This window comes from Haplochromis burtoni, unplaced genomic scaffold (genome assembly GCF_018398535.1).
Source record: "Haplochromis burtoni strain Fernald_Lab_line unplaced genomic scaffold, NCSU_Asbu1 Contig_82, whole genome shotgun sequence".
Taxonomy (NCBI): Eukaryota; Metazoa; Chordata; class Actinopteri; order Cichliformes; family Cichlidae; genus Haplochromis; species Haplochromis burtoni.
In genome coordinates, this window is record NW_024582443.1 from 450290 (window position 1) to 461684 (window position 11395).

General features: G+C 40.9%; 1 protein-coding gene across 3 annotated transcripts; it reads right to left on the reverse strand.

Annotated features, from left to right (window-relative positions):
• Nucleotides 1–80: 80 nt before the first annotated feature.
• On the reverse strand, nucleotides 81–10231 carry cckar (cholecystokinin A receptor). 3 transcript variants are annotated; one of them, XM_005925840.3, is made up of 6 exons: nucleotides 10081–10231; nucleotides 9400–9880; nucleotides 8583–8834; nucleotides 5307–5568; nucleotides 4993–5120; nucleotides 81–4738 (listed from the first exon to the last, which is right to left on the reverse strand). In XM_005925840.3, the coding sequence occupies exons 2-6, from the start codon at nucleotides 9524–9526 to the stop codon at nucleotides 4149–4151; spliced, it is 1359 nt and encodes a 452-aa protein (XP_005925902.1). In that variant the 5' UTR covers nucleotides 9527–9880; nucleotides 10081–10231; the 3' UTR covers nucleotides 81–4148. The 3 variants fall into 3 exon arrangements, with proteins under 3 accessions (XP_005925902.1, XP_042078179.1, XP_042078178.1); XM_042222245.1 differs by lacking the exon at nucleotides 10081–10231 and having other exon boundaries at nucleotides 9400–9546; nucleotides 9669–10014; XM_042222244.1 differs by lacking the exon at nucleotides 10081–10231 and having other exon boundaries at nucleotides 9400–9588; nucleotides 9669–10014.
• Nucleotides 10232–11395: the final 1164 nt, after the last annotated feature.

Consider the following 11395-nt stretch of genomic DNA (forward strand, 5'->3'; position numbering starts at 1 on the left):
TAATGTAGTTTTCATGCACTGCTAAACAAAAACAGGGCAGAGTGAGAGGCAGCTTTAAACAGACTTTTGTTTTTGTGTTTAAAAAAAAAAAAAAAAAAAAAGGAGTGTGGAGCCCTTTCTCTGTCGCACTCAGCCTTACTTCTCCTCAAGACTTATTCGGCTGTTTGCACTACAGAGCGCTAACTTTTCTATTTCTCTCACACGTTTCATCCTCACTCACATTTTCCTCGCCTTTATTTTCTTCTTTTCCCACCTTTTAACACGCAGCCTGTTGCGCTTAGCTTGCAGATCACCTTTTATTTATCATTTCCTCCTCTTCTTCCTCACACCCCTCCACTATCTTCCACTTCTCTCACTGTATCTGTGTATTATTCTAGTAAAAATGGTAAGCAGAGGTGTCATTGTGGTAGTATACTCAGTGCTCAAAGGGTTGCTGATGGTAGAAACCTGTGCCGTTTGTAACATTTAGCAATAACGTCAAAAACAAAGGGGACGGTTCTTTTTTTTGTTTTTTATAACATAACGTTAGTTTGTTTTTTGTACATATTGCAGCTCCAGATCATTGCTCAAATCTGTATGTCATTAAAAGAAGAAAAAAAAATGAGAAAAAAAACTTGCAATATTGGCATAAAAATGAGAAATAAAAAAAAGTGATGTAAAATCTCACTGTGTGTTTTTATGATGATTCTTTGATTATTTTTAGTTTGAATCATGATTGTAGCTGAAGAGAAGAAATAACCCATTATTGACATTTATTTATTTATTTGGTGTGTAAACAACAGCGTCCAATGACGCTTCAACATCTGGTGGCTGCAAGGTGACTGCAGGTGGGGAGGTTTGGGCATTTACCAAGCCCAAATGGAGCTCTAATCTAACGAACTCCCAGTGGATCGTCTTTCCTTTAAGTCCTCTGTCTTTAAAGCTGTTAAAAGCTCTGAGTCGCTCTGCTGAAGTGTGCGCACGCACTGACTTTATATGGTCGATGGATCGCAGATTTGCAGGAGATCACAACATCTTCCACCAAAGCCAAACTCAGGTGTATATTACAAAGCAATAAAAATCACTTGACTCACTTTTGTACATTCAGGTCTGAACCCATTACCTCGATATTGAACGAAACACGCAGCCATTGCACTTTAAAGTAATAATTTACAGTGGAACATTAGGGCTATATTTACAGTGAGAAAGCTGCTACATCAGTGCTGCTATATTTAACATTTAACTGGAAATTGGATGGATAATACCAGGAATTGGCCCTTTTGAAGAGGAGTTGCAGGTGTTTTGAGTCCCAGAAAAAGATAAGGCCCCTGCGTGCCCACGAGGTGGGTCAAGGACAGCAGCAGAGCCGTTTGTGCAGCGAGCGATTGAGTTACGGCTGATCTGCAGCGTGGGGATCAGACGACACATAAAATGTTGTTTTCAAGCACAAGTTTACACAGCTAGGTGCTTAAAATTCCTAAATATCGATATTATAGCTCATTTCGAGCCTGTTTACACTTGGTTTGAAATGCATCTTGGGCAATCGGGTCACAAGCGGACAGCGTTATATACACGCGTAAACAACCACAGAGATGTATGTGATCACTCAGACCCATTGCCTTGGTGGTCCGGGACACATTAGGCAACGTGCTTTTTGTGGTGTAATAGTTAATGTTTCCTGGTCTGTGCCCAGCGAGGACGTCATTGATGCAGGATGTGGTGGTAGCAACTGACCTTGTCCTGGCTGATATCAATTGCCGGAAAACCCCATACAAGCATATTGTTCATTGAAAAACATTTCAATTTCATCCAGACTGGCGCTTGTCTAGTGCTTTGACCTTCTTGAGCAAGGATGGGCAATTCATTTTCCCAAGGGGCTACATAACAAACTGGGACTGCTGTGGAGGGCCCAGTTTGTTATGTGGCCCCTTGGGAAAATGAATTGTCCACCCCTGCTCTAGTGGGACTTGTGGAGCTAGTAAGAAAATGAACTGAAGTGGTTAGCTGAACACCTCGAAGATGCATAATAGGTGTTAACAGCAACGTGTCTCCACTATCCACTTGTTTGATTCATTGAAATGCATCTTATAACCAAATGCAAATAAGGGGTTTGTTTTTTCTCAATGTCTTCTAGAGGTGCTTGTCACAAGCATCGAGCTAAACATCAAGCTAAATGAGCTAAGCATCTTTGCGTTAGCTCATTTAGCGCTCAGAAATTTTAAACTGGCAACACTTAAACATTAAAGGTTACTCAGTGTCTTTGGCTCAGATTCTGCCTAATAAAGCCGACATGGTAATCACAGGCTCAAAGTAAATTTAATTTTATTGATTGATTAGGTATTCTTGGCTTTGTAAAACTGATTAGGTAAGTTTGAAATTCAATCTGTGGTGTAATAGCTAAAGTCTCACTAATAGAGGGAATTTTGGGAGCAAATTAGGAACAAGTAAAAAATTATACATTTTTCACATCATTTGAATATGAATACTTGTAAATTCCAGTGGGAAGGTACAATTTGTGCAGCTGTAACAGTACAGTTGGACTTTAGTGACAATAAGCTTTAAAGGTTACATAAATAAAATACATTCCTTCAGCAGAGAATCTGTCACACTAATGGACTGTAAAAAAAAACATGATGCTCCCAGCCAGTTTTAAATTAAAGCTCTGAACATAACCTGTCCCAGACAAGGTTATAAGTTGTCGTGGAAATATAGTCAGACTAAACAAAAACACAAAAAGCATCTTGCTAACTCGTTATACAACCCTCTAATCTTCAAACTATACTTGTAGCTTGAACTTTTTTGTTTATGTATATATAAAATCTGGAGTTGCATGTTAAATTTTTATGTCATTTCCCGTAACAGGCTAGCTATGCAGAAATCGTCGCACTAGTTTGCATTAAAATAGCTTAACACAAATAGCATAATTGCAGAACAAATATTGCATTTGTATTTGTACATGTGAATTACATATAAAAGCAGCAAAATATTAGTGACCTTTAGAGCCAATAATAGTAGGATTCTTCACGAGTATTTATAGAGTATCTTTTATCTGCCATTAAAAGCATTTTCCCGCCTTTTCCTTCAACGCTTTATTCCACTTTCCCGCCCTAAATAGCCTTTTTAATGCTCTTCCCACCATTAAGAGCTTTATTTCAGTTTTTCTTGCCATTAATAGCTCTGTTTTACATTTCCCACCAATAGTGTTTTCTAGGTTTCCTGCCATTAATAGCTTTATTTCACTTTTCTTGCCATTAATAACATTGCTAATTGCTAAGCTAGCCACTTGATATCCAGGTTAAATGTTTTCTTTAAGTCGGCCTTTACTTATGTTTAAAAACTTGCTGTTACGCAACGATTTTAACGATATTAATAATACAAAGAATAACACATATTAAAAGCTTTAGAAAGTACATTTGGATTCATTACAAAATAACTGGAAATCAGTGGTTGTCATTTATAAATAAAAGCTAAAGCACATTTGTTTAGTTTCTCATTTGTCATTTTATAAAAGATAGTTGGGTTTTTATTTATTTATTTATGCTTAAAGGTCATGTTGGCTTAAAAGGTCATTTTTCACCATTGTAATTTATTGGGATTAACGTCATCAAATCTTTAGATCAGCTATTAAAAAAATAAAAGTAAAACTTTATTGAACTTTCAGTGCATCAATTAACCCATTTAAAATGATAAAAATTGACCTCTCTTTGGCACTGCGTGTTATGTGAAAAGCTGCCCACGTAATGCACGTGGATCAAATGAAGCATGTGTAAATACTGTTTGGTTACTGTACAGTTCAGAAGCAGTTTCTAGCGTGTATAAAACAAAAGCAAGTAAAATGAAAACTGATTCTCTGCTTCATCAGAACTTTGCACTTTTCCGACAAGCTTGTGGGCCCTAAAAGCAAGTATGAACAGGCATCACTTGGCCACTCTGCAAGCTTTATGGAAACATTTATGATAAAGTCACAGCTGTGACTTTACGGACGGCACACCACATCTGCTCCACAGTCTCTGCCTACTTGTCACATTAAAATAGTGGCGCTAAAGCAACATGTTTGCTTAGTCTCGAAAGCACTGTGACAGCTTTTCGCAAAAACAACAAACCACAGCTCTCCATCTTATGCTTGCACTTGGGCCAGTACACTTGGTGCACAGACGGATCAATCCGACTTAAGTCAGCTCACTCCAGGCTGATCCACGGATGCCTGTGTAGGTGAAGCGTGTGCTGCTTCCACTTGGCGACGTGTGACCATTCTGCTCAGGGCTCTTGGGCCCTTCTCGCGGTCTGCCCGCTTCCCCTTGGGTTAGTCTGCTTCCAGCTGACCTCGTCAAGCCGCTACTGCCTCCACCACCCCTCCTGAAACAGCTGCAGCAGGAGAAGGTAGCCAGCATACCCTGGCGGAAGCGCTTGTTCATGAAACAGTAAATGATGGGATTGACGCAGGCCGAAGTGTAGGAGAGCAGGTGGATGAAGGAGATCGGCGCGCCGGTGAGACGGTAGGCCGAACGCCGGTCGAAAGCTTGCCATGCATTGACCACGAAGACCGGGGTCCAGCACAGGAAGAAAAGAAACACAATGACCAGCAGCATTCGGATAACACGTTTCTTAGCCATCAGGTTGGACGTGGAGCTGCCGCTGCCACACACGCGGCCCATCATGGAGCTACCGGTGTTCATCGTCAAACTCTTCTTTTTGGATGGCTGCAGGTAACAGCCATCGCTGTCACCTGGCTTAATGCTGCTAGTGCTGGACTGTCTGTCTGCAAGGGAAGATAATAATAAACTGATTTATCGCTAGCATAAAAAAGAAGTTCAAAGCCGCCAATTCCATCAGTGAGCAAGTGAAGCAGTCCCCCCCAAATAGCCCATGTTTTCAGAAACTTTAGCTAGAGTGCCCCAATGTTAAAGTAGAGAAGCTAAAATCCATATTAATCGATCTTTGCTTTTAACTGTTAACATTCAAAATAACCACATTTTAAAAACTTTTGTCACTTTCTGTGCTCAGGTACCATACCTCTGCCAACTTTCCTGTTGGACATCTCAAACTTGATGCCCCGGTAGAGCTCTATTGAGATGAGTCCATAGGCGGTCATCATTACGATCCCAGGGATAAGGAAGAGCAGCAACAATAGGGACACATACCTGGAAAGAAAGATATTTCGGGTGGGGTGAGAGAATCCATGAGCTTCACACATACCTCAAATGTGTGGTTTCTCTTACTGTTTGTACTTAGTGAATACCAGAACCCCCTCATCAGTCACTTCTACACTATTTTATACATTTAATTGCTTAATTCTTGAGCATTTAAATTTTAAATCTTCAGCTCACCAGGACTGCTGGATGATGTCGTTGGGCCACACCAGGCGGCACATGTGCCCGGTGCTGTTGTTGAGACGGGTGAAGGGCTTGAGGGTGCTAAAAATGGGGTAGGGCAGCATCAGTATAAAAGACCCCAACCAGGTGGCAGTGATGACCTTGGCAGCGTGGGATTTTGTCTGCCACACCCTGGAGGTGAGGGGGTTGCAAATAGCACTGTAGCGCTCCAGGGAGATGGCCACCAGGTTAAAGGTGGAGACGCTCACAGAGACACCTGCAGAGGTCAGAAAATCCACACAGTTCTGATTGGCTGAAACTTCATTCATTACATCATCATTACAGACTAATGTAGAACACTGCATTTTTTTTCTAATGTGTTACATTTGTTTTAAAACGGGAATATCAGACAAACCAGCAGCAGCTGCGTGACGCTGTCATATCAGCAGCTTGATTAAGAATTAAAGCAACTCTGTGTTTGTGTGTTTTACAGAATAGTCATCGGAACTTGTTTGGCTTTACCACCACATATAAAACCACAACAAGTGCATTCACTCTTTACAACGAAATTACAACCAAAAGACCATTAACCTAGCTTAGCATAAAAAAATTAAATTTAATAAAAAAGGACAGCTTTACCCCACGCTCATCTATATTTATTAAATCTGCAAATTTAGAAAATTGTATATTTAAAAAATGGCCTCAAAATGACTCGTATGATAATTTACACTTTGGTCTTATTATGTTTACGTCTCTCTTCTCTTTGCTTGTCTCCTCTGCCTTGTGTCTGCTTTGCCAGGACACACAGAGGTGAGCAGAGAAAGACCAGATAGTGAAACAGAGAGCAGAGGAGTGTGGCTCCCAAGGGTCTTAAACCTGCTCTCTTTTTAGCCAGCAGGGGGCGACTCCTCTGGTTGAACCCAGTTCTGTCAAAATGAAACAAATACGTGTGAAGTAAGAACTGAAGTTTAGGCATCTGTAATCCTTTGACTACCAATTCTCACTTCATCCACAGACCTGCTTTGCATTTTTTAGAAAGATGCCACCGCAACACTAATCGTCTATTAATAAGTGTCAATCGTCATCTTTCTCTCCTCCCCCTGTGTGCTGCATCTCCCACAAATCATCCTCACAACATGTCACTGACTTTACAGTAATGTCGCTGCACACGTTAATGCTCCACCACATTAAATTTAACTGCTGAGCTGCGACAGAGCACATCCTGCGCTGCCTGTCAGCGCGGCAGCAGTGGCGCGCTCAGAAACAACAACAGGATGCACAAACACACTTGAAATAGCTGCTTTGTGCAATCCGAGAGGACACACAAACAGACAGATGATGCAACAATCCCGGGAGAGCTTTGTGATTTTGAGGAATGAGCTAAATGAAAAATGAAACTCACATTTCCTTGCGGACGTGTAATTTAATGAAAATGAAATATTAGCAGTAGATACAACATCGGTAATGAATGCACCTTATTACAGAGCTCGCAGCGAGAAAATGTGATTCACATGTCTGATGGGACTGACTCATCTCCTTTGAAGCTGTCAGTATGGAAGTTTTCAAATGCTCGAATAAAGATAAATGAAACTCTGAAAGGAAGTGACACAGAAGGACAAACTGAGGCAGCGAGTCTTAAAAAGCAAAAAAACTCCAAAGAAAAAAGATTTATGTTGCTTTTTGTTGAAAGTACTTGAAAATATTTTGATTGTGACTTTTGAAAAATGTTTAAATCTTCCATAGATTGTGGCATCTGCTGCTAACTGCATGGAAATGATAAAACTTTTTGACTGTAAAACAAACAAACAAGAAACAGGAAACCCCTAAACACTCACTGACGCCATTCGGCACCACAAACCACAGATCTACCTGTGGGGCTTCGTACTCTGTGCAACGCGCAGCCCTCTCTATCTTTAGACCCTTGTTTCCGGTTTGGAAATCCATCCTCCATAACAGAGACCTCAAGTCTCCATAACAGAGACCTGATGTCTGGTGATGGTGATGAGCTAAATTACTGGAAGCAGATGCATCATGGTCTTCAGCTGTGCAGCCTCAGTGGTATAAATTGAGGCTGTGCAGTCCAGAGGGGCTGGATGAATGTTACATTTGATGTCACTGATCCTTTCAGACTCGTGTTGGCCGGTTGGATGCGTTTGATTAGAAACGATTTATTTATTTTTCTCCCCCCTCATTGAAAAAAAAAAAAGCCATGTGATTATGCAAAGTTGCAATTGCTTTTTACACCTCACCATGATTGGTTTAAGAACTTGCAATAGATGTGTGTGGAACGATCAACCTGGGAACGATCCAAATATCGATAGTATCGCTATCGGATCGATACTTTGCATCTTTACTCTGAGCTGTGTTGAATATAATTACACCTCAAACATGCACTGTGGAAAATGTCTGAACCTTTTTTGTTGACTGTCATGTGTATTTTATTTATAGCCTATAGCACATTTAAACAATAGAAGCTGTTGGGTAGATTTCAATTTCAGGTCTCAAAAAAATCCAGTTTCAAAATCCATGAAAAGCTGAAATGAGTGTGTTGTTGTGTTAACTGATTATTGTGGAAGGTAGAAATGAAAGTTTTTTTAATGGCCATTAAAACGTCTACAAAAATTTGTAATCTGAGCTGCCTTCCTAGTGTAAAAGTTTCAGTATCGGTGTTGGTATCGTGCCCTTGCATTTAATTGCATTTACTTGATATCTGACCGATACCAAAATTACTGCTCGTTATTGCACAGCTTTAACTATCGATGATATCCCAGAAACCTGCTGGTGTGGTGCATGCATGAACGCAAATTCCGCCTTTTCTGAATTCATCTTATAATACACCCTGATTTTATCTATTTTTATATTTATACTGACAAACTCATAAAAAAAGTTCCACTCTCGTGTTCAGCGTGTCTGAACATCTCTGAGCCACGCTGTTTTTAGCTGACTGTCATTAAAGCTCCGGGAGGATTTGAAAATACAGGGAAATGAACCGGGCTCTGGACATGCCCTCAGATTACTTTAATTAGCATCTGTATGATTCCATTACCAACACAATTCAAAACACGATAATAACTCACAGAGCTGGGGAACTGGGTCATGTTTGTGTGGCATGTTAGGAAGCCTTGAACTGGAGGACAGATGTGCACTGGTGTGAAACTTTATTTAGTTCATTCAGACGCATTTGGACATATTTTAACTGATTAAATCAACTAAAATAGTCATGTTTTAACAATCACAACAATAAACAACTTGGGCTGTCGATTAATATGAAGAATCGCGGAGGACACGTACCCATGAAATACATCACCAGCTTGCATGTGCCGTTGCCGAAGATGAAGTCCCTCATGAGGTTGGGGATAAGGGTGAAGGGGATGCAGACTAGGGACACCGTCAGGTCGCTGACGGCCAGAGACAGCAGGAACAGGTTGGTGACGGTCCTCATGCGCCGGTTTCTGACCAGGACGGCGATGATGAGGCTGTTCCCCAGCACGCTGAGGAGGAAGATGAGGCTGTAGAGGGCGATCCGCACTGTCTGGTTGATGTCTGTGGAAGTGGGGCACAGTACGAGTTTACACGCACACAGATACCAGTTTCTACATTTATTTAAATGAATGCACAGCCCGTATGCTAAAACCCCCCATAATGTTTATAAAATAGCCACTCATATGCATTTAGGCTGTAACCACAGAGAGACCTGGAATATCTTCAGGATTTGTATTCATTTTGGGGGTTTTGGCCTCAACAACGTCGCCACTGATGCGTCTTTGGTCTCTATTTAAGTCCTCAAAGTGCACAAAGATAGTTCAGTTCATTTGACATATGCGGACTCAGTGAGCAGTGACAGCATTATGTGTCACTACTCACATACAGCGGACTACATTAGCTTTGAGAAGGACCTGAGCCATATGCGTAATGCGCACTGACGCACGAAAAATGCCCAAAGCAGTCGCTCTTACGGTACAAGCCCGAGTAGAATAAACGCGGTTTGAGCCACTAAATAAATACATTTTTTTAAAAAAAAAAAAGGAACATCGGACTTTTGAATGGAGTGGTCTAAAATTGCACAAGATGTTCCTCGGCATTTTGCTGGCGGATAAAGTCGCTGTACCTTTGGGTTCTGGTAAGATGTCTTGCTCGCTCTCGCACTCGGAAATATTCTTGATCCCAAAACTGCACAAAATCCTGTTGAGGTCCGTTGAGTTTATCAGCATGTCGTGGATTGTAAACGTCTCCATTTCGCAGTTTCTCCTATAGCCTCGAGTAGAAATCAGTCATATGAACATCAACCGGAATGCTCCTTCGAGAAAAGAAAAATGCTCCAGGGTATTTGCACGGAGAAATACTAAGCATCCATAGTGATTTTATTATTATTATTACCTTATTTAACGAGGCAATAAAAAGTTGAGGGGATGACAATAATAAGAGCAGGACTGCTCTCTACAAGTTCCCGTGCGCTCTCGGCTCCTCTGGTGCTCCACATTTCCAACTCCTGACAGCATGTGGAAGGGTCTCGCTCTTGAAAGCTCAGCCCGCCTCTTTGGACCCCCCCTCCTCCTTTTCTTTAAATCACCACGTGTCAAACCATGGCACTGATAGAGAGAGAGGGAGAGATAAGAAGGGCTGATAGATTATAGTCCGGCTCATTTGGAGGAAGGTTGAAGCCAAAACGTCAAAAATTCAAATGTACCGAATTTCAGTCCTTCACCTGCCGTCGGCTATCCATATATCCCACGCCCCCCCCCCTCCCGAATTTCACCGTGGAACTGCAGGACTGGAGAAGCTCTTTTACCTTTTACTCTAGTTTGAGTTGTTCTGACGGGTGGAGGAGCAGGCTGTCGTTATCGCCAGCTCCAATATTTAGAAGTCAGTCACACTGACTATTGTTTCACTCCCTCACACGAGAAGAGACAAGTCATAATTATAGTCTTGGGAGTTGTTTGATGAAATTCTTAAAAGTTTAAGAGAATGGAGAGAGAGGAGAGAGAGAGAGAGAGAGAGAGAGAGAGAGAGGAGAGAGAGAGAGAGAGAGAGAGAAGATGGAAGAGAAAGAAGCTGTTCACGGCGGGTGGGTTTCTGCTGTAATCTGTTATTATTTAAAGCCGCTTCGACACAAACCCCGTTTAGTCTGGTTACAGCAGCACCTGCAAAAAAACAAACAAACAAAGGAAGTGAAGAGCAGAGAACTAATAGGCTATCTCAGGTGCATCTGGCCAGATGTGAGACCACAGCTAATAAAATGAAGATTTTTTTTTTATTTCACCTCCAGTTAAACAGATGCAGTTATATCATTTGGGTCATTTCCAGTTATTCTCCAGAATCATGAGCCTCGGCAGTTTATTCATGGAGCGCATTCAAATACATCTCATGCAGAGCAGGTTTGCTTAGTCTGGACAGAGATGCTCGTTTATTACAAACTCAAACACGTGTAAATCATCTGTAGTGTGATAGTAATACATGACGTATCACTGTGTGAGAAGCTTTATAATGGCTTTATTTCATGTTTGGTAATGTATAGAAATCCTAACCTGCAAAGTTTTATTTTATTTTATTTTACTTTTGTTTTTATTGTTTTCAGTTTCAGTTTTATTCTCATTATTTTAAAAAGTGTTTGTCTTTTAATTTAAAAAAAATTATTTTAGAAATCTTTTGTCATCAGTGAGATTTCAGAACCTCACGCAGTGTAAACACTTTGCTCACACACATGGCATAGTTTGTGTAAATTCCTGTTTGGGCCTCAGGGGGTTTTATTGGGGTGTGTTCCTGTGAAGAACTGCTGACGTGATTCAGTCAAAGCCAGCTTGACAAGTCCCAACCTGAATAAGACTACATTTTAAACCCATGAATTGTTAATGTTTCTTTTTGTTTTGTTTTGTGTTCCAGACAATTACATAACCACAATCAAGAAGAACCAGTTTTCACTTATGTTAGCCTTACCACTTCTCGGTAAGGCTATAACAAGTATCCATGCAAAATAGTGCTTCACACTTGTTAAACACCTTAGACTTACTCAGTTATGATGACTGTGTATTTATGATACAAGTACCTGGTATACCACAGGTCAATGGCATCCATGACAAAGATGCACAAAGGTCAGCCGCAGAGAG